The sequence below is a fragment of the Cygnus olor genome, chromosome 2 (assembly GCF_009769625.2).
Source record: "Cygnus olor isolate bCygOlo1 chromosome 2, bCygOlo1.pri.v2, whole genome shotgun sequence".
Lineage (NCBI taxonomy): Eukaryota > Metazoa > Chordata > Aves > Anseriformes > Anatidae > Cygnus > Cygnus olor.
Genome location: NC_049170.1, coordinates 1,285,555 through 1,306,254, shown reverse-complemented (window position 1 = coordinate 1,306,254; position 20,700 = coordinate 1,285,555). Strand labels below are relative to the sequence as shown.

Sequence of the window (20,700 nt, the reverse complement as noted above, 5' to 3'; positions counted from 1 at the left end):
AATTGGAGTTGCTTTTCAGGCTGCAAGTTGCAGAGCGCTGGATGAGTGAGTAACGTGCAGGACTGCTCCCTGTGGTCGTGCCGGAACAGCGAGGCAGGGACAGGGCGAGGGGTCCTGAGCTCCCCGTCCTTGGGGTCCTTGGCTCATTTGGGGAGCTCAGCACCACGCTCCGGCTTTCGCTGAATGCTTTCCACCCTCGCCGAGGTAGAATCGAGGCTCTAAAAACCTCTCACGGGTAAAGAGGCGCTGCCAGCCCCACGAGGCTGCAGCCAGGGGCTCGTTCCTTGGGGTTTCTTTGCGTTGTTGGTGAACCAAAGAGAAAGGGGAGAGGACGAGGATTTCCAGCTGGGGAGTGCAAGGAGGGTTTGGGGGAGGAAAACTGTAAAAATACCGAATTTGGGGACGCGTGGCTCGTGGCAGGGGACGGCTTGGGAGAGCACGGTGCCACCTCTGCCCTTCCACTCCTGGTGCTCGGTGCGGTCCTCTGACCTATGGAAAATTAAAACATCTGACTTCGGAAAACACATTGAAGGCGCGCTATCGACACGTGTGTGTGCGCGAACTGCTGCTGTTCCTGCAAGTGCTGTCCTGTGCTGGAGCCGAAGAAATGAGAGCGGCTCTTCCTGGGCTGGGGCTCCCCCCGGGGCTCTGAGCTGGGCTCCGTTAGGGGCCCGTCACCCTTTTCATGATAAAAACAGCAAAAACGCATCGCCTGGCCTGCTGGGGGCGGGGGGGGGGGCTGTCTGCAAGAAGCGAGGAAGGTTTCCAGGAACGCGGGGAGCTGCCAGGCTCCGGGTTTGGCAGGGGAGGGACGGCCCAGCGGGGAGCAAACGTTTATTTTCCCGAGCCAGCTCCCGGCCCCGTGTAGGGTGAGAGGGGCTGTGCACGAGGCGGTTCGGGGAGGCTGAGCCCCGCCACGCGCGGCGTGCATCCCGAAGCAAGGGCAGACGGACGGCTGCGGAGGGAGGAGGCCGGGAAGGAACCCGCCGAGCCCCAACCGCGAAGCCGAGCGAGCGTCGGCCACCCCGAGCTGGCTCTCCAAGAAAAACACCGGCAACCCGATCCCTTCCCGTGCGTGCCGCCGCGCCCCGGCGCCCGTGTTTGTGCTGGAAGCCTCGCTCCTCGCTCCCGGCCGGCCCCAGCCCCGATGGAAGCGCTGCTGCTGGGCGCGCTGCTGCTGCTGCTGGGAGCGCTGCCGCCGACGGTACCGGTGCCGCCGGCCCCGCGCGAGCTGGCCCGAGCCGTGCTGGAGGCGCACGGGCAGGATGCGGGCACCGGGCTGAAGCTGCTCAAGCTCCAGGGAGTCACCAGGACGGTAGGACCGTGCTCGGGCACGGAGAGGTTTTCCCAAAGGGGAGGCTTCGTGCCACGCCGACGCCGTCCTTTTTTTTTTTTTTTTTTCCCCCCCTGCAGAAGTTCGACTGGGGCACGCACTTCACCATCAACCTCACCGCCCGCGAGACGGCCTGCCCCAAAAACCCCGCTGCGCCGCGACACGCTGGCTGCAAAGCCCGGCCGGGCCAGGTAGGTGTGGGGTGACCCCAAAACACGAAGGAGGGCACGGACCTCTGCCCTGGCTCGGGACGACCCTCCCCAGCGCCCCAGGAACGGGATCAGGGCGCTCGCCGGGGCCGTTTGCTTCCTCCCCTTGCCAGAGCCGTGAATTCCTGGCTCCCCCAGGGGCAGCAGCAAGCGTTGGCCTCGCCCGGCTTCCCTGCTGCCCTACAGTAGGGCTGGGGGCTTTCTGCGAGCCCCCCTCCCTCTGTCTCTCCCCCCTCACCCCGCCAGGTCCAGCACTGCGTGGCCCAAATCTCCGTCTTCGCCTTCCTGCCCGACGTGCCGCTGTCGATGGTGGAGTGCGGCCGGCAGCCGGTGAGGGCTCCGCGGGTTCCCTTTTCCCGGGACATTTCGGGGCTGGGGTCCCCGTGGGGGCAACGTCCCCCCTTGGGGATGAAGCCCACCCTGATTTCTTATCCTTTAGCCCAGTGGCTCGGGGCAGCCCCGCTCCAAAGGTCGGCGCAGCCCAGGGACCCCGCGAGCCTTCGGCCTCAGGGACTCAGCACCATCCTGAATCCCTGCAAGCGCATCTTTCCTGCAGGAGAGGACCCACAGACCCCATCCCACAGACCCCATCCCGCACGGAGCTGAAATAAAGATGTTCTGGGGCCGTGTGTGTGTGTGTGATGCCTCTCTCCCCGCTCCTCCTCCTGTTCGTGCCCAGGGATGGGGCACAGGACATCCAACAACGGATCCAGCCCCAGGAGCTGTGGGTGCCCCATCCCTGGCAGTGCCCAAGGCCAGGCTGGATGGGGCTGGGGGCAGCCTGGGCTGGGAGCAGGGGGCCCTGGGCACGGCAGGGGGTGGCCATGGGGGGCTTTGGGGTCCCTTCCCACCCAGACCCCGCCGTGGTTCCATGCTCAGGACGGGGTGAGCCTCCCCGAGCCTCCCCCAGGAGGTTTTCAGAGGGTTCCGGGGGTGATGGTGCCGCTCTGGGGCATTGGGGGGTGGGAGCGCAGCCGTGGGGGTCCTGTCTGTGCCGGGAGAGGGGTGGGAGAGGGCTCGGGGCATGGCCACTGGGGGAAACCCAGCCCCTTGTTCAGCCACTTGACAATAAAGAAGCATTTTCTGCTGTTGGACAACTTCCTCATGGGCTCGTGCTTGGCCTTTGGCCACGTTCGTTGCTCTTCTGTGCTGAGGTCGTGGCCGTTCCTCCTCCTCCTCCTGGTTCTGTGCCCTTGGGGTCACAGAGACACCAAATACCCGAAGTCAGAAGCCGGAAAAAAAAGTCAAATCTGCACAGAACCGCCCCAAAACCCAGCCCCTGTGTCTGAGGGCCTCGCCCAAATGTTTCTGGAGCTCCGGCAGCTCGGGGCCGTGCCCCCGTCCCCGGGCAGCCTGTCCCAGTGCCCGACCACCTCTGGGTGCAGAACCTTCCCCTAACCCCCGCCCTGACCCTCCCCTGTCCCAGCTCCGGGCCGGTCCCTCGGGTCCTGGCGCTGTCCCCGGGGAGCAGAGCTCAGCGCCTGCCCCTCCGCCATGCGGCCTCCCCTCGGCTCCTCCCGGCCCCGCAACCCGAAGGCCCCGGCCGCTCCTCGCACCTCTTGTCCTGCAGACCCTGCACCGTCCCCACTGCCTTCCGTTGGCCTCCGTTGGCCTCCTTTGGCCTCTGTTGGCCTCCATCGCCCTCCTCTGACTTCCTCCAAGCCCCCTTGGCCTCCTTCACCCGCTCCTCCCCATACCCAGCACCAAAGGGGCCGTGGCGCCGGGGGCCCCGCGGCAGAGCCGTGGCAGATTTACGGCCTCCCGGGACTTCCCGGCCTCGACGCCCACCCTCGGGGCCAGCGGTGACCGGGTTGCGGGGCCGCCCTGCGCTGCCGCTCCCCTGCGGCTGTTTGCTCAGCGCCGCGGGGTTGGCGCGAGGGCCGGCGGCCTCCCCCCTGCCGCCACCCCCCTGGCGCTCCGGAAAGCCCCGGCCGTGCCCCCCCTGGTCCCGGGGGGCTCATAAAGGGGCGCAGCGCCCGCCGCCAGGCACGAGGAGGAGGCTGCGGGCAGGATGCGGCCCTGCTGGGTGCTGCTGCTGCTGCTGCTGGCGCCGGCCAGAGCCGTCTCGCCGGAGCCGGACACGTCCCCGGTGCCGGGGCTGGAGGGAGCCGTCACGGCCGGGCCGCAGGGCTCCGTCCCCCCGGGGCCGGAGGGATCCGTGCCACCGGGGCAGGATGGATCCCTCCCGCCGACCCGGCTGTGGCGCTGGCCCTCCAGCTCCCTGCAGGCCGTACTGGCGGCCCTGCGGCTGCTCCACCGCAGCTCCCCGGGCCCCTGCGCCCTGCGGCTGCGGGTCTTACAGCCCCAGCCCGGCTGGGTGAGTGCTGGGGGGCCGGGGCTGGCCCGGGGGTCCCGTCCCGTCCCTGAGGGTCTCGTCCCCCTGCAGCTCGGGGCCGCGCAGCGCCAGCAGGAGCTGACCTTCCTCGTGCAGGACGCGTGGTGCCAGCCCACGGGGACGCCACCGACCGCGTGCCGGAGCTGCCACCCCCAGGTGAGGACCCCAGGACACGGGGGGGAGGCCGCGGGGGGCCGCGAGGCCCCGGGGGGTCCCGGTGCCGCCCCGGGGCTGACGCCGCCGCCTCTCCCCGCAGCCCGGCCGCAGCTGGGGGGCCTGGATCCGGGAGCGCTGGGCCGGCCTCAGGCAGCGCCTGCGGGAGCGCGGCCCCCTGTGGACCCGCGGCCGGTGGAGCCGCGCCAGCCCCGCGCGGCCCTGAGGAGCCCCGGCAGGAGCCGGTGCCGTGCGAGCGTCACAGCCCCGCGTCCCGATTAACGTCCCGATTAACGTCCCAATTAACGTCCCAATAAACGTCCCTTGCACCCGCGGTGTTCGTGTCCATCCCTTCCATCTGCCGTGGTCGTGTCTGCGTCCCCGCGCCGCCCCGCTTACACTCCCCAAGGGCCGGTGTCCCCACGGGGCACGATGTCCCCAGGGTGTCCCCAAGGTGTCCCCTCCACATATTCGTGCTCCCCAAGGGCCGGTGTCCCCACAGGGGACAACGTCCCCAAGCTGTCCCCAAGGTCTCCCCTCCACATGCGCTCGCTCCCCAAGGGCCGGTGATACACGTGAGCAGGGGGCACAGAACAGGGCAGGGGACAGCCACGTCCCCGCCACAACCCCCCCATCCCGCTGTGTCCCCCCCCCAAAATAAAACGGCCTCGTTGTGGCTGCCCCCCCCCTTGGCCCCAAAGTTTCCGCGGGGCCGTGCCCGCGCCGCGTTGCACAACCCCGGGGGCCGATAAAAGGCGTCGGGGGCTGCGGGGTGACACGGGGCGAGGATGGCGAGCTGCTGGGTGCTGGTGCTGGCGGTGCTGGGGGGGGCCTGCGCCCTGCCTGCCCCGGCCCCCCTCGCCTACACCCAGGTGCTGGCGCAGGCCGTGGACTCCTTCAACCAGCGCCCCGACGTGCAGAACACCTTCAGGCTGCTCAGCGCCGACCCCGAGCCCGCCCCGGTGAGCACACACTGAGGGGGCACCTTGGGGACTCCTTGGGGACACCCTGGGGACACCAAGGGGACATTGGGGTGACATCCTGGGGACACCCTTAGGGATATTTTTGGGCTATCGTGGGGACAACCTGGGTATATCAGGGGGGATGATGAGGGGACCCCTTGGGGACACCCTGGGGACACCTTGGGGACACCCTGGGGACATCAAGGGGACACCGTGGGGATGGGCTCGGGGGGCTTTTCTGCCTTGGGGGGGGCCTCGTTGTGACTGTTCCCCACAGGGCATCGACCTGAGCACGCTGCGGGCGCTCAACTTCACCATGATGGAGACAGATTGTGCCCCGGGCTCGCGGGTGCCCGCCGACGACTGCGACTTCAAGGAGAACGGAGTGAGGAGGGCTGGGGGGGGCTGAGGGGGGGGGGCACAGCTGGGAGCAGTGCTGGGACACGTGGGGGTGACGCCGTGCGTGTCCCCAGGCCATCAAGGACTGCTCGGGGCCGGTGACGTTCCAGCAGGGCACCCCCGACGTCGACCTGCGCTGCACGGACGCCTCCTCCGACGTGAGTGGGGGGGCTCGGGGGGGACCCATGGGTGGGGACGGGGCAGGGGCTGACAGCGCCCTTGCTCCTTCCCCATGTCCCGTGGTGTCCCCGTCCCCAAAAGCTCTGGGGATGAGCTGCCACGACACGACATCTCCCTCCCAGGGGTGACGGAGGGAGGGACGGGGGAGGTCCTGGGCGCATTCAGGGCTCCCGATGCCGGGTCCCAGATTTGGGATCCCAGAGGTGGGGTCCCAGATGTGGGGTCCCAGATGTGGGATCCCACACCCTGCTGACACCCGCCTTCCCCCCGCAGCCCGTCCTCATCCAGCGGGGCCGATTCGGCCGCTTCCTGGGCAGGATCCGGCGCTTTCGACCCAGGGTCAGCATCCGCGTGCAAGCCCACGGCACCATCCGCTTCGGCTGAGCAAATAAACGGGGCCGCGCACGGCCACCCACCGTGACCCGGGCTCTCTCCTTGCCTCCGGTCCCCACGGAAGTCCCCGAGTCCCCAGGGGGAAACTGAGGCACGGGGCGGGGGGGGTCCCCACGGTCCCGGTGCACGGCCCCACGTCCCGTGGCATTTCCCAGCAGGGTTTTTCGCCCCGTCCCCTCCAAAGCGTCGCTTTGGGGCTGGGTTTCGGGCACAGCTGCCATTGGGGCCCCATCCGCATCCCCAAAACAAGCATTGCTGAGCCCCCCCGTCCCCCACAAGTGGTTTCCATCCCACCCCCCGCGGTGTTTTGTCCCCAAACCACGGGGGCTGTGCTCCCAAAGACCCCCCCCCCCCCGCTGCCCAGGACGTCCCCAGATGCCCAGGGGGGGATCAGCACGGAGCCACCGGGGCCATCACCAGCGGTTTGGGACGGGGCTGTGGGGATATGTGGGGATCCCATGCCCTAGGAGCTGGAGCTGTGGTGCCGTCCCCATGTCCCCCATGTCCCCCATGTCCCCCATGTCCCCTGCAATGTCCCCACAGGCTCACGCAGCCCCCAGGCACTGCCCTCTTCGAAACCTGGACCCCCCCCCAGTGCCCTGTCCATCCCTGGGGGACCCGTGGTTGTCCCCAGGTTCCACGGGACGTGCCAGTCCCCAACCCGTGCCAGGGGACGTGTCCTGTCCCTGCCCCGTGGCCAGAAGCCCCCGAGCTCAGAAGGTGCCCGTGGGTGCATGGGGAGACCGGGGGGGGGGGGGGGGGGGGGGGACGACAGACATCGCTATAGGGCCCCCATGGGGCAGACCCCGCTCCCCCCACACCGCTGCCCCCCCAGGGACCGTCCCCATCCCCATCACCCCCGTGTCCCCCGCACCCCGAGGGCACACAGAGCGGGCACAGCGCGGCCGGGAAGCAGCTTTATTGGGGGGGTGGGGGGCAGCGGGGGGGCGGCAGCGGTGGCGGGGGGTCTCGCGGGGGGGGCTCATTTCCTCCTGATGGCCTTGTAGAGGTTGATGCCAGCGGCCACGGTGTTGATCGCCACCGGCAACAGCGGCCAGAAGCGCTTGACGCGGACGGGCTGCGGGGAAAAAGCGGTGTCACCGGGGGGGTGGGGGGGACACAACAGGGGACCCCCACGCACCCCCCTCCCCTCCAAGGAAGGTCCCCCGGGAGCGGCCCCCAGCAGTGCCACCAGCACAGGGGGGTCCTGAGCATCCCTGGGGCCACCCCACAGTGTGTCTCCCCCCCCCCCCCCCCCCCCAAGGTGTCCCCCCACTCACGTCCATCGTGGAGTCCACGCAGGTGACATCGAGCACGGGGCGGCCGCTCTGCGTCAGCACGGGCCCGGAGCAGTCCTTGATCAGCTGCGGGCAGCGGGGGAGCTGAGCACGGGGACGCGCAGCCCCCCCCATGGAGCTGTCACCTCTCCCTGCCCCCCCCCCCCCTCCAAGGGACCCCAGGGACCCCCCCCCGGCCCAGCGAGGCGCTCACCCCGTCCTCCTTGAAGTCGCAGGTATCGGGGCGGGCGCCGGTGTGCGCGGGGCAGCGCGTCTCCATGATGGTGAAGTTGAGGTTCCGCAGGGAGCTGAGCTGGACATCCTGCGGGGACAGGGGGTGGCGGCCCCCCCAGGGCCCCCCCCGGGCACTGCTCAGAGCCAGCAGGGAGGGGAGCAGCCCTGCGCCCACATCCCGCACCCCTACACCGCCATCACCAGCCACGCGGTGTCCCCTTCATGTCCCCTTGATATCCCCCCCAGTGTCCCCCCAGCTTCTCCAAGGTGTCCCATTGATGTCCCCAGGGTGTCCCCAAAATGTCCCCCCAATGCCCCCTCAATGCCCCCCAGTGTCCCCTCCATGTCCCCAGGGTGACCCCCAGTTTCCCCTCCATATCCCAAGGGTGTCCCCCCAAAGTCTCCAGGGTGTCCCACTGATGTCCCCCCAGCGTCCCCATAATGTCCCCCCCGGTGCACCCTCGATGTCCCCAAGGTGTCCCCGGGAAGTCCCATTGATGGCCACAAGGTGCCCCCAAGACATCCCTTGGTGTCCCCTTCATGCCCCCGAGGGTGTCCCCAGGATGTCCTCACATCATCCCCCCTGATATACCCAGGTTGTCCCCACGATATCCGCAAAATGTCCCCAAGGGCGCCCCCAGGACGTCACCCCAGTGTCCCCAGGGTGTCCCCAGGGTGTCCCCGAGGTGTCCCCAAGTGTCCCCAAGGTGTCCTCAGGGTGTCCCCAAGGTGTCCCCTAAATCTGTGCTCACCGGGCTGGGCTCGGGGTCGGCGCTGATCAGCCTGAAGGTGTTCTGCACGTCGGGGCGCTGGTTGAAGGAGTCCACGGCCTGCGCCAGCACCTGGGTGTAGGTGAGGGGGGCCGGGGCAGGCAGGGCGCAGGCCCCCCCCAGCACCGCCAGCACCAGCACCCAGCAGCTCGCCATCCTCGCCCCGTGTCACCCCACAGCCCCCGACGCCTTTTATCGGCCCCCGGGGTTGTGCAACGCGGCGCGGGCACGGCCCCGCGGAAACTTTGGGGCCAAGGGGGGGGGCAGCCACAACGAGGCCGTTTTATTTTGGGGGGGGACACAGCGGGATGGGGGGGTTGTGGCGGGGACGTGGCTGTCCCCTGCCCTGTTCTGTGCCCCCTGCTCACGTGTATCACCGGCCCTTGGGGAGCGAGCGCATGTGGAGGGGAGACCTTGGGGACAGCTTGGGGACGTTGTCCCCTGTGGGGACACCGGCCCTTGGGGAGCACGAATATGTGGAGGGGACACCTTGGGGACACCCTGGGGACATCGTGCCCCGTGGGGACACCGGCCCTTGGGGAGTGTAAGCGGGGCGGCGCGGGGACGCAGACACGACCACGGCAGATGGAAGGGATGGACACGAACACCGCGGGTGCAAGGGACGTTTATTGGGACGTTAATTGGGACGTTAATCGGGACGTTAATTGGGACGCGGGGCTGTGACGCTCGCACGGCACCGGCTCCTGCCGGGGCTCCTCAGGGCCGCGCGGGGCTGGCGCGGCTCCGCCGGCCGCGGGTCCACAGGGGGCCGCGCTCCCGCAGGCGCTGCCTGAGGCCGGCCCAGCGCTCCCGGATCCAGGCCCCCCAGCTGCGGCCGGGCTGCGGGGAGAGGCGGCGGCGTCAGCCCCGGGGCGGCACCGGGTCCCCCCGGGGCCTCGCGGCCCCCCGCAGCCTCCTCCCTGTGCCTGGCGGCGGGCGCTGCGCCCCTTTATGAGCCCCCCGGGACCAGGGAGGGCACGGCCGGGGCTTTCCGGAGCGCCAGGGGGGTGGCGGCAGGGGGGAGGCCGCCGGCCCTCGCACCAACCCCGCGGCGCTGAGCAAACAGCCGCAGGGGAGCGGCAGCGCAGGGCGGCCCCGCAACCCGGTCACCGCCGGCCCCGAGGGTGGGCGTCGAGGCCGGGAAGTCCCAGGAGGCCGTAAATCTGCCACGGCTCTGCCGCGGGGCCCCCGGCGCCACGGCCCCTTTGGTGCTGGGTATGGGGAGGAGCGGGTGAAGGAGGCCAAGGGGGCTTGGAGGAAGTCAGAGGAGGGCGATGGAGGCCAACAGAGGCCAACAGAGGCCAACGGAGGCCAACGGAAGGCAGTGGGGACGGTGCAGGGTCTGCAGGACAAGAGGTGCGAGGAGCGGCCGGGGCCTTCGGGTTGCGGGGCCGGGAGGAGCCGAGGGGAGGCCGCATGGAGGAGGGGCAGGCGCTGAGCTCTGCTCCCCGGGGACAGCGCCAGGACCCGAGGGACCGGCCCGGAGCTGGGACAGGGGAGGGTCAGGGCGGGGGTTAGGGGAAGGTTCTGCACCCAGAGGTGGTCGGGCACTGGGACAGGCTGCCCGGGGACGGGGGCACGGCCGCGAGCTGCCGGAGCTCCAGAAACATTTGGGCGAGGCCCTCAGACACAGGGGCTGGGTTTTGGGGCGGTTCTGTGCAGATTTGACTTTTTTTTCCGGCTTCTGACTTCGGGTATTTGGTGTCTCTGTGACCCCAAGGGCCCGGGACCCGCCCCGCGCTCCCCTCCCACCCCGACCCTGCACAAGGGCAGGGGCCGAGCCGCGACCACAAAATGGCGGCCCCCAGCCGCCGTACACCGGAAGCCGCTCTCCTCTTTCCCCGGACTCCCAACCAATCAGCGCGCGGCTGGCTGAGCGGCGCGCCAATAAGAGGCGGCGGCGCCGCGGCTTCGTCATCAGTCAGCGCCCGCGCTCTGTGCGCGCTGCGGGCCGGCCGTACGGCGAGGGCCGGGCGAGGTCGGTCCTGGGGGGTGGCATGGCCGGGGGGTGGGCGCGTTGTGCCGGCTCCGTTCCTAAATTTATTTTCATTTTTCTCCCCCCGCAGCCTCCCCGCCATGCAGCGCTGAGCCCCGGCTTCCCCCCCCGCCATGGCAGCCCGGCTGGTGGGGCGCTGCTGCTGGCGGCACCTCGCCGCCATCTCCTGCGGGCCCGGCCCGGCCTCGCGGCTCCGCGCCTCGGGGCGCCCCCCGCCCCCCCTTCCCCGGGCCTCGCTTCACGCCCCGGGCCCCGCCGCCGACGGGGCGTCCGCCAAGGAACGGCCCGAGGAGGGCGGCGGGGCGGAGCACAGGGCGCTGAGGGAGCTGGTGGAGGCGGCGGCGGGGCCCCGGGAGCTGCTGGAGCTGAGCGAGGTGCCGGGGCTGAGCAGCAACCAGGCCTCGCTCGTCATCAGCCGCCTGTCGTGGCTGGCAGCCGAGCAGAAGCTGGAGGCGCAGAGCATCCTGCAGGACCACCGCTTCAGGCAGCTCGTCGGCGTGATGGACTCGCAGGTGGGTGCCCTAACAGGCAGCGCGCCCCGAAAGCTGGCTGCCCCCTGCCCCGTCCGCCTGCCTGGATGGCTCTTCTCCTTCCCCCCCGGTTCTTTCCTTGTTGCTGCAAGGCGAAGGTGCCGCCTGCTCAGTGCTTGGTGGCAGGCGCGTTTCAGAGCCCACCGCCACCAGGTTCAGCTCAAAACAGGGTCCCCGTGTCTGTGGGACAAGCCCGCAGCAACAGGGGTGCCCCCGAGCTGGAAGGGCCAAGCTGCCATGCAGGGAGGGCGAGAAGCTGGCAGTGCGGCCTTGCTGCCCAGGGGAGTGGCGGTGAACACAACTGGCCGAAAATTAATCGAGCAAACCCACAGTGTGCACAGTTATCCCTCTCCAAAGAGCTGCTGCAGCAGCCTGCAGTCATGGGTAACTCAGTGTAAGAAGATGTAAGAAGGGGATTTGCAGATGCACAGGTGCTTTGATGCAGACTGAAATAAAACAAAACAAACTAAAATCACAGAATCACGGAGTTGTAGGGGTTGGAAGGGACCTCGAGATCATCGGGTCCAACCCCCTGCCAAAGCAGGTTGGCCAGGCAGTAATTAATCACGTTGCAGCATCTTTGTGTTGACACGCCAGAGATTCTGAACCTTAGGGCATGAAGCAGACCAGTGCTCAGCTCCAAAAACTTGAAGAGCACCGTTTTAGGACTTTGCCTAAAGGGCAGGCTGGGAGGTTGAAGCCTTTGTTTGCTCAAAGCCGCCTGCTCCAAGTGCCCTGAGCTCCATTGGTTCCAGTGCTCAGCGCTGCAGCTCTCCCCGTAGCCCCAGAGCAATGCCACCTGCTTGTCACAGCTGTCCCGATCGACGTTTTTCCCTATTCCTCCTGCCTGCCCAGATCTCTCAGGTGTGGAATAACACCCTGGTGAACGTGCTGAAGAGCCTGTACTCCCTGGGGATGCAGAGCAGCAGCAGGGAGATGCAGTCGGTGGAGCACGAGGTGCTGTGGCGGCTGCGGCGCCTCACCTTCCGCCAGCTCGCCTCCCTGGCCGAGTTCCTGGCCACCAGGCCGGAGAAGGAGAGCAGCAAGCTGCTGAGCGAGGTCATCAGGAAGCTGGAGCTGCGGTGGACGGAGCTGGAGGGCACCCGCACCGTGGTGGCGCTGATTTCCAAGGTCGGGCACATCTCCCCGGCCCTGATGGACCACCTGGAGGACAAGGTAGGGCTCCAGGTGCTCTCATCCTGCTCCGTTCCCTTCAAATCATCGTTCTGGGGCGGGGGGGAACAGCTTTGGGACATTCCCTGTGGGCACCTGCTTAGCGAGCCAAGCAGAGGGGTGTTAATTCCACGCACATCTCTGTGCCAGTGCTCCGCTGCGTGCCCGCTGGCAGCTCTTTGAGCAGCTCCCCGTGCTCGGGAGAAGCATTTCCCCCCGAGGAGCCACGCAGGTGGGGAGTTTGCAGGTGGGAGCTCCCTGAACGCGCTGCTCTGAGCCACTTGAAGGCTGATGTGCTGCGCTCTGAGGCTGGAATTGCCTTTTTTGTGCCAGAATTACCTTATTTTGTGCCAGAATTGCCATAGTTTGTGCTAGAATTACCTTATTTTGTGCTAGAACCGCCTGGGCTCAGCTGGCAGGTGGTAAATTGCGGAGCCAGCAGAAGTGCTATCCTTTTCTTCCCCCTCGCAGCCTGACTTGCAGGGAAGCTGGAGCAAGGTGCCCGCAGGGAGGTCTGCTCCCTCTCTCCGTCCCTCCCAGCAGCAGGGAAATGTCCTCGGGGTCCTTGCGACCCAGCAGGGGTTAACAGCTTACGCAAACCGCAGGTGTGGGGCAGCAAATTAGAGCAAAATTAGGGTACAGGCTCCGCTGAGAGGAGCGAGGGCGACCTCCCGGGCAGCGGCACGTCACACCCCGCATCCACGGCTGGCTGCGTGCCTCCCCCTGACGTCTCAACGTCTCTTTTCAGGCCCTGGAGCTGGCGGAGCAGTTCAGCCCCGAAGACATCCGGAAGATCACGCTGGCCCTGGCGTACCAGAACCGGCGCTGCGTGCCCCTGCTCCGCGCCCTGTCCTACCACCTGCTTCAGAAGCACGTGGAGCTCAGCCTCGGCACCCTGACGGACCTGATTTTCGCCTATGGTAAGCGACTCGGCTGGGTCGGGACCTGCTGAGGCCACCCCGGCTCCTTCTGGGCGCTCGAGCTGGGCTCTGACAGCGTTGCTACCACCGGGGTGACCTGTGACAGAGGAGGGAGGCCGGCAGGGGGTGTGCCAGCCAGCGCAGCCACCTCGTTTCCAGCTCCGGGTGCAGGCAGAGCGAGCCCCGGTGCCTCTCCCGCCGACAGCACAGCCTCCGGCCACAATTCTGCCTGCCCCTCGGCTCTGCCCCGTGCTCCCAGCACGTTTTTTTTCTGTGCCAGCAGCGGTGAGGGGGACCTCCTGTGGCAGCACGGCACCCAGTGCAGGGTGTGCGCGCTCAGCTCCGTGCTGCTGGCTCCTTTGACTCGCTGCTGCCTCACCCCAGAGCCCGTTTGGGCACGGCCTGGGTGTGTGTGGTCAGCAGCGCGCCCCGGTTTTTCCTTCCAGCATGCGGGAAGAAGGGATGAGAGTGCTTCGGAAGGGCAGTTAGGGCACCAGGCAGCCCAGCAGTTAGCTGAGATCCCCGAACAGCCTGAGATCCTCTCCTGCCTCCTTCCCTGACCAGGCATTTCTCAGGGAGTCCCTGTTTCCATCTCCTCACTTGTGAAGCAGCTCCGTTCGCAGCAGGCTAATCAATAAGTGGTGTTATCATCCTCGGTGCCGTGGTTCTCCGGCCCCTCTTCGTGCGATGCTGTGTGCTCCTGCCCAGGGAAGGAAGCCAGGGGAGCTGAGGGGAGCTGCTCCTCAGTTCCCTGCCCAGCTTTTGGCAGTGGGAACAGACTTTCTGTCAGCCCCTGGGGCAGGGTGCTCTGCGTGGGTTGGACGTTCCCTAAAAGTAAAGGATCACCCCACGAGACACGGCCTTGGAGGGGGCTCACGCTTCTCGTGGCGATGTCTCCAGCCTCCCCTGGTCCTAAAAACAGCCTCGTGGCACCCCGCCCGCCCGGGCACAGCTCCCGTAGCAGCTCCGTGTAAGCGGCTGCCGCTTTTCTTTTGCTCCTTTAAGGAAAACTGAATTTCCACCAGCCCCAGGTCTTCCAGAAGATAGCCGCCGACCTGCACCCCCACGTGGCCACCATGACGCCCGTCGAGGTGACGCGCTGCATCAGATCCTTCGCCCTCCTCAAGTGGCTCAGCCTGCCCCTCTTCGAGGCCATCGCCCAGGTGAGGAGGCACCGGCGGGGCCCTCCCTGCCCCAACAGACGAGTGGGAATATTGCGGAGGGAGCTCTGCTTCTGCTCTCAGCTTTCCCCTTAAAAAATAAGAAAATCCTAAAGAAGTCCTAAGAGATCCCGTGCTTGTGTGTCCCTGCCTTGCCGTGGGGGCTGGGCACGTCCTCGGGTGGTGTTTTTAATCCTTTCCTGTCCGTGCTCGCCCAGGGCAGATGACGAGCTCTGGTTTTGCTTCCCCTGTCTCGCAGTACGCCCTGGACAACGCCAAGCAGCTCTCGGTTGCCCACCTGTGCAGCATCATCCTGTCTTTCGCCCGCCTCAACTTCCAGCCCAGCGGCAGCGAGGACTTCTTTAACATGGTAACCTTCCTCCTTCTCCTCTTCGTTAGCCTGCCTCCCGCCCTAGGGTCCCCGGGAAGGCTGCACGTCTCCCCCTGGCACATCCAGAGCAAAAAGCGGCCGTTGGAAGGCTCAGGCCGCTGCGGGAAATGGGAATGGGGACCCCGTGGCTCAGGACAGGCTGAAAAACCCCTCCTGAGCTGCGTGCTGGGCGATAACAGAACCAGGCAGCGCACCGCGAGCTCCCCAGCCCCTGCAGGCTCCCTTTTCTAGCAGCCACAAGCAGCGTGTGGGTGTTGGCGTGCCCTCCTGGACTCGGATTGCTGTAATTAGCTCCTCGTAATGAGGCCGCGGAGGTTCAGGGTCAAGCACCTGCGTGGCTCGCCCAGCCCTCAGCACCGCGGCGCTGGTTTTTGGGTTCCTGCTGGAAGGAAGGAGGCTGCTACCTGGGAAACGGGAGCCTCCTGCTGCGCCTGAGCCAGGGGCTGGCAGCAGGGAGCCCCTTCCCTTGCCCCCAGGGCCCTGAATTCCTGCTCGGGCACAGGAGGGGGCAGGAGGCTCTCCCTGGGGACAGATCCTTGCTGGAGAGGAGCTGCGGCGTGGCTGCCAGCTGCTCGCGTGTGGTGCACAACCGAGGAGGAGTGGGGCCCAAAATCACAATCATTGGGGTTGGGAAAGCCCTCTGGTCCAACCACCCCCCTAATTAACTTAATTTTTGAGGCATTGCAGGGAAAAAAACAAAATAAACAAACCCACTCAGCACCACGAGGCTGCCGCGGAGCGGTCCCGAATCCTCCTGGCGGCAACCAGCCCGGGGAGGAGCGCCGCGGGAGCAGGGATGCGTGCGTTGTGGTGCTGAGCTCTGCGGGTTTTGTGCTGGGCAGGTGCACGAGGAGCTGCGGGGCCAGCTGGGCAGCCTGGAGCCCCAGCTGCTCACCGACCTGGTGTGGTCGCTGTGCGTGCTGCAGCAAGCCAAGCCCCACTACCTGCAGCGAGTGCTGGCGCCCGACTTCCACGCCCGCCTCCAAGGTGAGGGGGGCAGCTCTGCTGGCCCCAGGGACCCGTGCCTCGGCTATGGGGGCAGGGAGCGGGGATAATGGCTCTGGGGTCTGCCTAAATTTGGCCCGGCGCAGGTCGTGTTAGCCCAGCCGGAACCAGGAGGGGGGGGGGGGGGGCGTTGGTGTCCCCGAGCGTGGCTCTAACGTGCCCGCGGGGCTGAGCCCCGGCAGGGCGACGCGTTGCCCTCAGCCTTGGGGGGGGGGAAGCCACGTGCCCCAGGGCGCGGTTTTACCGCTCCGCGAGCGCTGCCCGTGCCCCGTCCCCAAACCTTTATGCCTCGGGACGGGGAGGGCTTGGCGTCCCTCAACAAAACGGTGCCCGCCGGGGAGGCGCAGCCCCCTCACGTTCAGTCCCTGCCTCCCCCGTGGCAGGAACTGGCCAGCCGGCTGCCACAGCACCGCCTGTAGCCCGCGGGCGCCGCCGTCCCCCTCCCGTGGGACCCTGGGGATGGGAAAAAAAAAAAAAATCGCGCCACAGACACCGGGGCCGTGCCCCTGGAGCCGCCCGTGCTGTGGGCGTCGGGTGTCCCACGCCCAAATTTCCGCTCCTCTTCTTCCCCGGCAGGCGATCCGTCCCCCAAGGCGCAGACCTTGCGGGTGAAGCTGGCGCACATCAACGCGACGGCCAAGCTGGAGAGCCCCGAGTACCAGGGGCCGTTCCTGCCGGCCGACGTGCTGGGTGCTGCGGGGCCGCCGGGGGACAGAGCCAGCCAGCTGCAGGGCAGCCTGCGGGAGGCCCTGGCGGGGGTGCTGGGCGGCCAGGACAAGGGACGTTTCGATGTCCCCACCGTCTACGGCTGGCGGATCGGTGAGCGTGCCCTCTCCCCACGCCGGTGGCGAGCGGCAGGACCCCGCCGGGGTCCGCTCGGCGGAGGGAATCCCATCCGAGGGCTTCGTACGCGTGCCAGGGGGGCGTCGTGCCTCCCGTCGTGCGGCCTCCAACCTCTCGCCACCCCGCAGCCCTGTCAAATTCGGTCCCGGCCTCTCGGTGGCGGGGACCGGCCAGCCGGCTGCCACAGCGACTTCTGTCGTCCATGGGCCCCGCGTCCCCTCCCCGTGGGACGCTGGGGATAAAATCGTGCCACAGACATGTCCCCCCCCCAGCCCCCGAGGGAGATGCTCCCGGAGCGGGCGCTCCTCGAGGCTGCGCCCCGGCCGCGCGCCGAGGCTGGCCGGGTGGGGAGGCAGCCGGGTGGCCCCCAGCAGCCGGCCCTCGTGTTCCCTGCTCTCCGCAGACGCCGAAGTGGTGGTGAACGGCGAAAACAAACCCCTCCCCGTGAAGGATTTCGCCGCTCCCCACCTGCTCCACGCCGAAGGGACGAAGCCGCTGCCGCCGGGCGCCAGGAGGTGGGTCTGGGCGCAGCCGCGGGCCGCTGAGGCTCCGCCGTCCCCGGGGGACGGTGCCGTGGGGGCTGCCCGTGCGCAGGGGCTGCCTGCCCAGCCGCATCCCTGGCTGTTTCGGCCGCCTGGCCTCGTGGAAGCCCGGCGGGGGAGAGGGCAGGAGGCCGGCGGTGGCAGCAGCCTTCCCTGCCTGGCACGTCGTGCGCTGGGAGCCGCTGCCAAGCCGCCTGCCTGTCTGCGGGGAGCCTGGGGCTCCTTCCTGGCTGGAAAAGGCAGCGTCTCCCCGTCCAGCGTGTTCCTGGGCTTGGGGAGGGGGTGGGTTTCGAGCCAGCAGCACGGTGTTTGTGCTCAAAACCCAGCCCAGCGCTCAGCCCCGGTGTCAGCACCCGTTAGCACGCCATCGCCCTCCCTTCCGCTGCTGCTCCCGGCTCCCGCGGGGCCCAAGGGGCTCCGGCACCCCTCTCACGGCCTCGTGCCCTCCGCGTGTCCCGCAGGGTCGCCTTCCTCAGGTGGGAGTTCCCAAACTTCAGCAACAGGAGCAAGGACCTGCTGGGCCGCTACGCCATGGCCCGGCGCCACATCCAGGCGGCCGGCTTCCTCGTGGTGGACGTGAGTAGCCGCGGGGAGGGCGAGGGTGCGGGGGGGCTCCCCCGGCGTCCCTTTGCCTCTCTGCCCTCCTGTGAGGGGGAGCAAAAAAAAAGCACAGCCCCCCTCCTGTGGGGAGCTCTGGGGGCGCAGCAGCTCGCTTCTAGCCTGTCTTCAGGTGGAACCCTCCTGCCTCTGCCACCCTCCTGCCTCTGCTTCCTAATTCCTCGGAGCTGGCTGCCCGCAGGAGGAGCAGGACCGGCCTCCTGGGGGGGCCAGGAGGTGACGCTGGCGTGTGCAGGGTCACCCTCAGGAAGTCCCTAACCCCCCAGTGCCAGAGGGGAGAGGAGGTCTGCCAGCTTCTTGCTCCTCTCGCGCTAATCCTGATGGCTCCCGGGGCGGGGGGGGGGGAAGTCCTGTGCAGTCCCGTCAGCCCTCGGCGCCCGTTCCTGCGGTCCCACACCGGGATTAGCCGCCGTGATCCTCCGCAGGCCGCCTGGCGGGGGGCTCGGTAATCGAGGAGGACAGCAGGCGAGGTCTTAGCGCGCTGATCCCTGCTCCAGAGCCCCGGGCTGCAGCGGGGTCACGCATTATTTAGCCTCCCGGAGGTAATTATAGCTCGACGGGCAGCGGGGCGGCGAGCCACGTGTCGCCCCGACTGCTGCCAGTCCCCGGCCCCACAAAGAGCCCGAGCTCTCGGGCACATTTCGCCTGCGGAGCTCCTGCGTTTTGAGGCTGGGGCTCCTGGTGCTGTGCCCCCCCCGCCCTAAGGCGTGTAACCTCCCTGTGCTCCCTGGCTGGAGCTTCGGGGGGGGAGATGGAGAAGAGGAGGAAGGAAACGTCGCTCCTTGAGGCTTGAGCCTCGCCTGCCAGCAGCTAAATCCAGCCGGGGTGGGCGGGGGGAGTCCCGTCCCCCCCTCCCAGGCCTCAACTCTGCTCCCCTGAGCACGGAGATGAGCGGTGCTGCGCCCAGGAGCATTCATCCTGCCCCCAAAGCAGGCGCTGGGCCTGCAGCTCGTGCTCCCCATTTTGGGGTGGGGAGCCCGGGGGTGCGAAGGGACGGGTCCCCAGGCCCCGTGGGACACGCACCTTGGTGGACGGAGGACCTGAAGGCTCTCCGGCCCCGCTACCCTCCAACAAACCCGTGTCGCCTGCCTTTCCCCCGGCTGCTTGGGGGAGGCCGACGGGACACGCGGATGGGGGGAACCGGCCCGCGGAGCCCCGCGGATCGGGTGAAAAATGGGGCAGGTTTTGGTGCTCCCTGGGGTCACCACGGCTCTGGTCCCCGTGCTGCTCCCGCTGCTTTGGGCCGTGCTTACGGAAGCCCCTTGTTCCCCTGCGGTGCAGCCAGCTGATTTGGGGCGCAGCTGGGGATTTGTCTTGGGGGGGGGGGGGGGGGGGGTAAGAAACGTCCCTCGCGCCCGCAGCCTTGTCAAATTCGGTGCCCGCCTCTCGGTGGCGGGGACCGGCCCAGTGGCTGCCACAGCAAGGGCCGTGCTTCATGGGCCCCGCGTCCCTGCCGTGGGGCCGCGGGGATAATAACTCCGGCCACGCACAGCACCCAGCGGCCCCGGGGAACGGCACCGCGCTGCGGGCGCCCCCAGCCCTCACACCCCCCCCCCCCCCCCCCCCCAACTTCTCTTCCCCGCCGCAGGTTCCCCACTACGAGTTCCTGGAGCTGAAGCTGGAGCGGCAGCGGGCGGCCTACCTCAGGGACAAGCTCAGCAAGGCTGTGGCCAAGGAGCTGGCGAGCTAGCGGCCGGGTTCTGCGTGCGTGCGTGTGTGTGTGGCAGCAGCGTGCCCCCAATAAAACCCCCCCCACCCCCCCAAAAAAAAATAAACCACACGCCTCTACCCCTGCTGCCTGCGCCGGGAGCGGGCATGGGGCGCGGGGGCTGGAGGGGCTGCGCCGCTTTGTGCCGGGGTTTTGGGGTTTGTGCTTGGGGTGGGGATCAGGGGGAGGGCTGCGCTGCTCTCTGCCCCCCCCCCCCCCCCCCCCAAAAAAAATGCTGCTTTTGGGGCCGGGCCCCGCACGCGATGGCCCCCGGAGCTGAGGGTTAAGGGCGCTGCTTCCCCGTCTTACCGGCGGCGCTTTGTCCCCGGGGGGGGGGGGGGGGGGGGGGGCGCTGCGCGGTGCGTGCAGGGGCAGCAGGACCCCGAAGGGGCGCCGGGGAGCCCCCCCCGTCCCCCCCCCCCGTCCCCAGCCGGGCAGGGTGGGCTGAGAGCGAGAAACCCCCGCTGCGAGCCGGCTGCCGGGAGGGCTTTCGGGGCGGGGGGGGGGGGGGGATTCAGCGGCCACCTGGGCCGCGGCGAGCGGGTTTTCGGCCGTGGGGACGCCGCCGGCCCTCGCCACGTCCCGTCCCGTCCCGTCCCCCCCCCCAGCCCCGGGTGCTCAGCCTGGTCCCAGCACCCCCCCGGCTGGGGACGGAGCCCCCCCCCCCGGCAGAGCCCTGGCCGTGGGGACGAGGCGGCGGCGGCTGCTGAGTCACGGCTGGGGCTGCTCCTGGCACCGGCATCGCGCCAGCGCCGGCCTCGCTCCCTGCCGCGTTGGGCCCTGATTTGGGGGGGGGGGCGGGAGTTTTTTTTTTTTTTTGGGGGGGGGGGAGGTTCTGGGGTTTGGGCAGCTGGGGTGGCCGCCCCCAACCGGGACTGGGCGTCGTGGGGGCGTCCCATGGGTGCCAGCTCCCCGCCAAACGTCCCCCTCCTCCTAAGGAGCCACCAGTGCGTCCGTATGGGGTGTCCCCATCCCATGGCACGGGGGGGGGGGGGGTACCAGAGTGTCTGTGCCCCCCCCCCCCCCCAGCATTACCAGGGAGCCGTCCCCATCCTCCTCCCCATCCCCATGGAGACGGGAGGAGGAGAAGTGCCATCGCCATGGCGACACCGGGGCCCGATCCTGTCCCCCCCCCGGGGACACCGGGCTTGGGGACATTGGGGGGGGGACCCTACACGTGCAGCATCAGCAGCTTTGGGGTGCGGGGGGGGGGGGGGGGCTCCGAGCCCCTGTTCCCCATATAAATGGGGGTGCGGTGTCGTGGGGGGGCTGATCCTTAACCCCCCCCCCCCCCCGAAAAATTTATCAGTGCTCAGGTGGGGAAACTGAGGTGGGGCGGGGGGGGGAGGGGGGGTCCCCATGCCCCGCGCCCTCCCTCCCCACCCCCCCACCCCCCCCCGGCTGCTGCAGCGCCGCAGTGCCTGGCACACACACCCTGCTTTCTCTGAGCTAAAATAAATAAATAAATAAATAAATAAATAAATAAATAAATAAAGGGGGAGGGATAAAAAAAAAAACCAGCACCAAACCTGCTGACATCATCCGGGATGACGGGGCTGCGCCCCCCCC

The 20,700-nt window shown here is 68.3% G+C and overlaps 5 protein-coding genes and 3 non-coding genes across 8 annotated transcripts; 7 read left to right on the top strand and 1 right to left on the bottom strand.

Annotated features, from left to right (window-relative positions):
- Positions 1 to 2,780: 2,780 nt before the first annotated feature.
- On the top strand, positions 2,781 to 4,659 carry LOC121066166 (cathelicidin-B1-like). Its single transcript, XM_040549574.1, has 3 exons — positions 2,781 to 3,859; positions 3,929 to 4,033; positions 4,134 to 4,659. Exons 1-3 carry the CDS (start codon positions 3,554 to 3,556, stop codon positions 4,254 to 4,256), a joined length of 534 nt encoding a protein of 177 aa, XP_040405508.1. The 5' UTR covers positions 2,781 to 3,553; the 3' UTR covers positions 4,257 to 4,659.
- A 127-nt stretch (positions 4,660 to 4,786) lies between these two features.
- LOC121066167 (cathelicidin-2-like) lies at positions 4,787 to 5,992 on the top strand. Its single transcript, XM_040549575.1, has 4 exons — positions 4,787 to 4,992; positions 5,270 to 5,377; positions 5,466 to 5,549; positions 5,845 to 5,992. Exons 1-4 carry the CDS (start codon positions 4,819 to 4,821, stop codon positions 5,953 to 5,955), a joined length of 477 nt encoding a protein of 158 aa, XP_040405509.1. The 5' UTR covers positions 4,787 to 4,818; the 3' UTR covers positions 5,956 to 5,992.
- An 876-nt stretch (positions 5,993 to 6,868) lies between these two features.
- On the bottom strand, positions 6,869 to 8,401 carry LOC121064890 (cathelicidin antimicrobial peptide). The gene is made up of 4 exons (XM_040547111.1): positions 8,228 to 8,401; positions 7,456 to 7,563; positions 7,245 to 7,328; positions 6,869 to 7,042 (listed from the first exon to the last, which is right to left on the bottom strand). The coding sequence occupies exons 1-4, from the start codon at positions 8,399 to 8,401 to the stop codon at positions 6,947 to 6,949; spliced, it is 462 nt and encodes a 153-aa protein (XP_040403045.1). The 3' UTR covers positions 6,869 to 6,946.
- Positions 8,402 to 8,719: 318 nt separating this feature from the next.
- Positions 8,720 to 10,449, top strand: LOC121066541 (translation initiation factor IF-2-like). Its single transcript, XM_040550175.1, has 4 exons — positions 8,720 to 8,854; positions 9,216 to 9,601; positions 9,966 to 10,223; positions 10,312 to 10,449. Exons 1-4 carry the CDS (start codon positions 8,720 to 8,722, stop codon positions 10,331 to 10,333), a joined length of 801 nt encoding a protein of 266 aa, XP_040406109.1. The 3' UTR covers positions 10,334 to 10,449.
- Positions 10,355 to 19,211, top strand: TBRG4 (transforming growth factor beta regulator 4). The gene is made up of 10 exons (XM_040550174.1): positions 10,355 to 10,753; positions 11,627 to 11,947; positions 12,693 to 12,864; positions 13,870 to 14,027; positions 14,284 to 14,394; positions 15,258 to 15,402; positions 15,997 to 16,239; positions 16,667 to 16,778; positions 17,267 to 17,381; positions 19,012 to 19,211. The coding sequence occupies exons 1-10, from the start codon at positions 10,355 to 10,357 to the stop codon at positions 19,111 to 19,113; spliced, it is 1,878 nt and encodes a 625-aa protein (XP_040406108.1). The 3' UTR covers positions 19,114 to 19,211.
- Positions 15,763 to 15,915, top strand: LOC121066715. Its single transcript, XR_005817935.1, has one exon. It is a non-coding gene; the product is annotated as a small nucleolar RNA SNORA5 (small nucleolar RNA).
- Positions 16,387 to 16,524, top strand: LOC121066714. Its single transcript, XR_005817934.1, has one exon. It is a non-coding gene; the product is annotated as a small nucleolar RNA SNORA5 (small nucleolar RNA).
- Positions 18,780 to 18,917, top strand: LOC121066713. The gene has a single exon (XR_005817933.1). It is a non-coding gene; the product is annotated as a small nucleolar RNA SNORA5 (small nucleolar RNA).
- Positions 19,212 to 20,700: the final 1,489 nt, after the last annotated feature.

Excerpts from the sequence above, each read along its gene's own strand:
- LOC121066541 (XM_040550175.1), top strand. The coding sequence starts at position 8,720 with ATGTGGAGGGGACACCTTGGGGACACCCTGGGGACATCGTGCCCCGTG. Across the intron at positions 8,855-9,215 it reads AAGGGATGGACACGAACACC|GGAGGGCACGGCCGGGGCTT; the intron begins GCGGGTGCAAGG and ends CCCCGGGACCAG. Across the intron at positions 9,602-9,965 it reads CAGGGTCTGCAGGACAAGAG|GGCCCGGGACCCGCCCCGCG; the intron begins GTGCGAGGAGCG and ends TGTGACCCCAAG.
- LOC121066166 (XM_040549574.1), top strand. The coding sequence starts at position 3,554 with ATGCGGCCCTGCTGGGTGCTGCTGCTGCTGCTGCTGGCGCCGGCCAGA. Across the intron at positions 3,860-3,928 it reads TACAGCCCCAGCCCGGCTGG|CTCGGGGCCGCGCAGCGCCA; the intron begins GTGAGTGCTGGG and ends GTCCCCCTGCAG. Across the intron at positions 4,034-4,133 it reads GCCGGAGCTGCCACCCCCAG|CCCGGCCGCAGCTGGGGGGC; the intron begins GTGAGGACCCCA and ends CTCTCCCCGCAG.
- LOC121064890 (XM_040547111.1), bottom strand. The coding sequence starts at position 8,401 with ATGGCGAGCTGCTGGGTGCTGGTGCTGGCGGTGCTGGGGGGGGCCTGC. Across the intron at positions 7,564-8,227 it reads CCGACCCCGAGCCCAGCCCG|GATGTCCAGCTCAGCTCCCT; the intron begins GTGAGCACAGAT and ends CTGTCCCCGCAG. Across the intron at positions 7,329-7,455 it reads GCGACTTCAAGGAGGACGGG|CTGATCAAGGACTGCTCCGG; the intron begins GTGAGCGCCTCG and ends CGCTGCCCGCAG.
- LOC121066167 (XM_040549575.1), top strand. The coding sequence starts at position 4,819 with ATGGCGAGCTGCTGGGTGCTGGTGCTGGCGGTGCTGGGGGGGGCCTGC. Across the intron at positions 4,993-5,269 it reads CCGACCCCGAGCCCGCCCCG|GGCATCGACCTGAGCACGCT; the intron begins GTGAGCACACAC and ends TGTTCCCCACAG. Across the intron at positions 5,378-5,465 it reads GCGACTTCAAGGAGAACGGA|GCCATCAAGGACTGCTCGGG; the intron begins GTGAGGAGGGCT and ends GCGTGTCCCCAG.
- TBRG4 (XM_040550174.1), top strand. The coding sequence starts at position 10,355 with ATGGCAGCCCGGCTGGTGGGGCGCTGCTGCTGGCGGCACCTCGCCGCC. Across the intron at positions 10,754-11,626 it reads TCGGCGTGATGGACTCGCAG|ATCTCTCAGGTGTGGAATAA; the intron begins GTGGGTGCCCTA and ends CTGCCTGCCCAG. Across the intron at positions 17,382-19,011 it reads CCGGCTTCCTCGTGGTGGAC|GTTCCCCACTACGAGTTCCT; the intron begins GTGAGTAGCCGC and ends TCCCCGCCGCAG.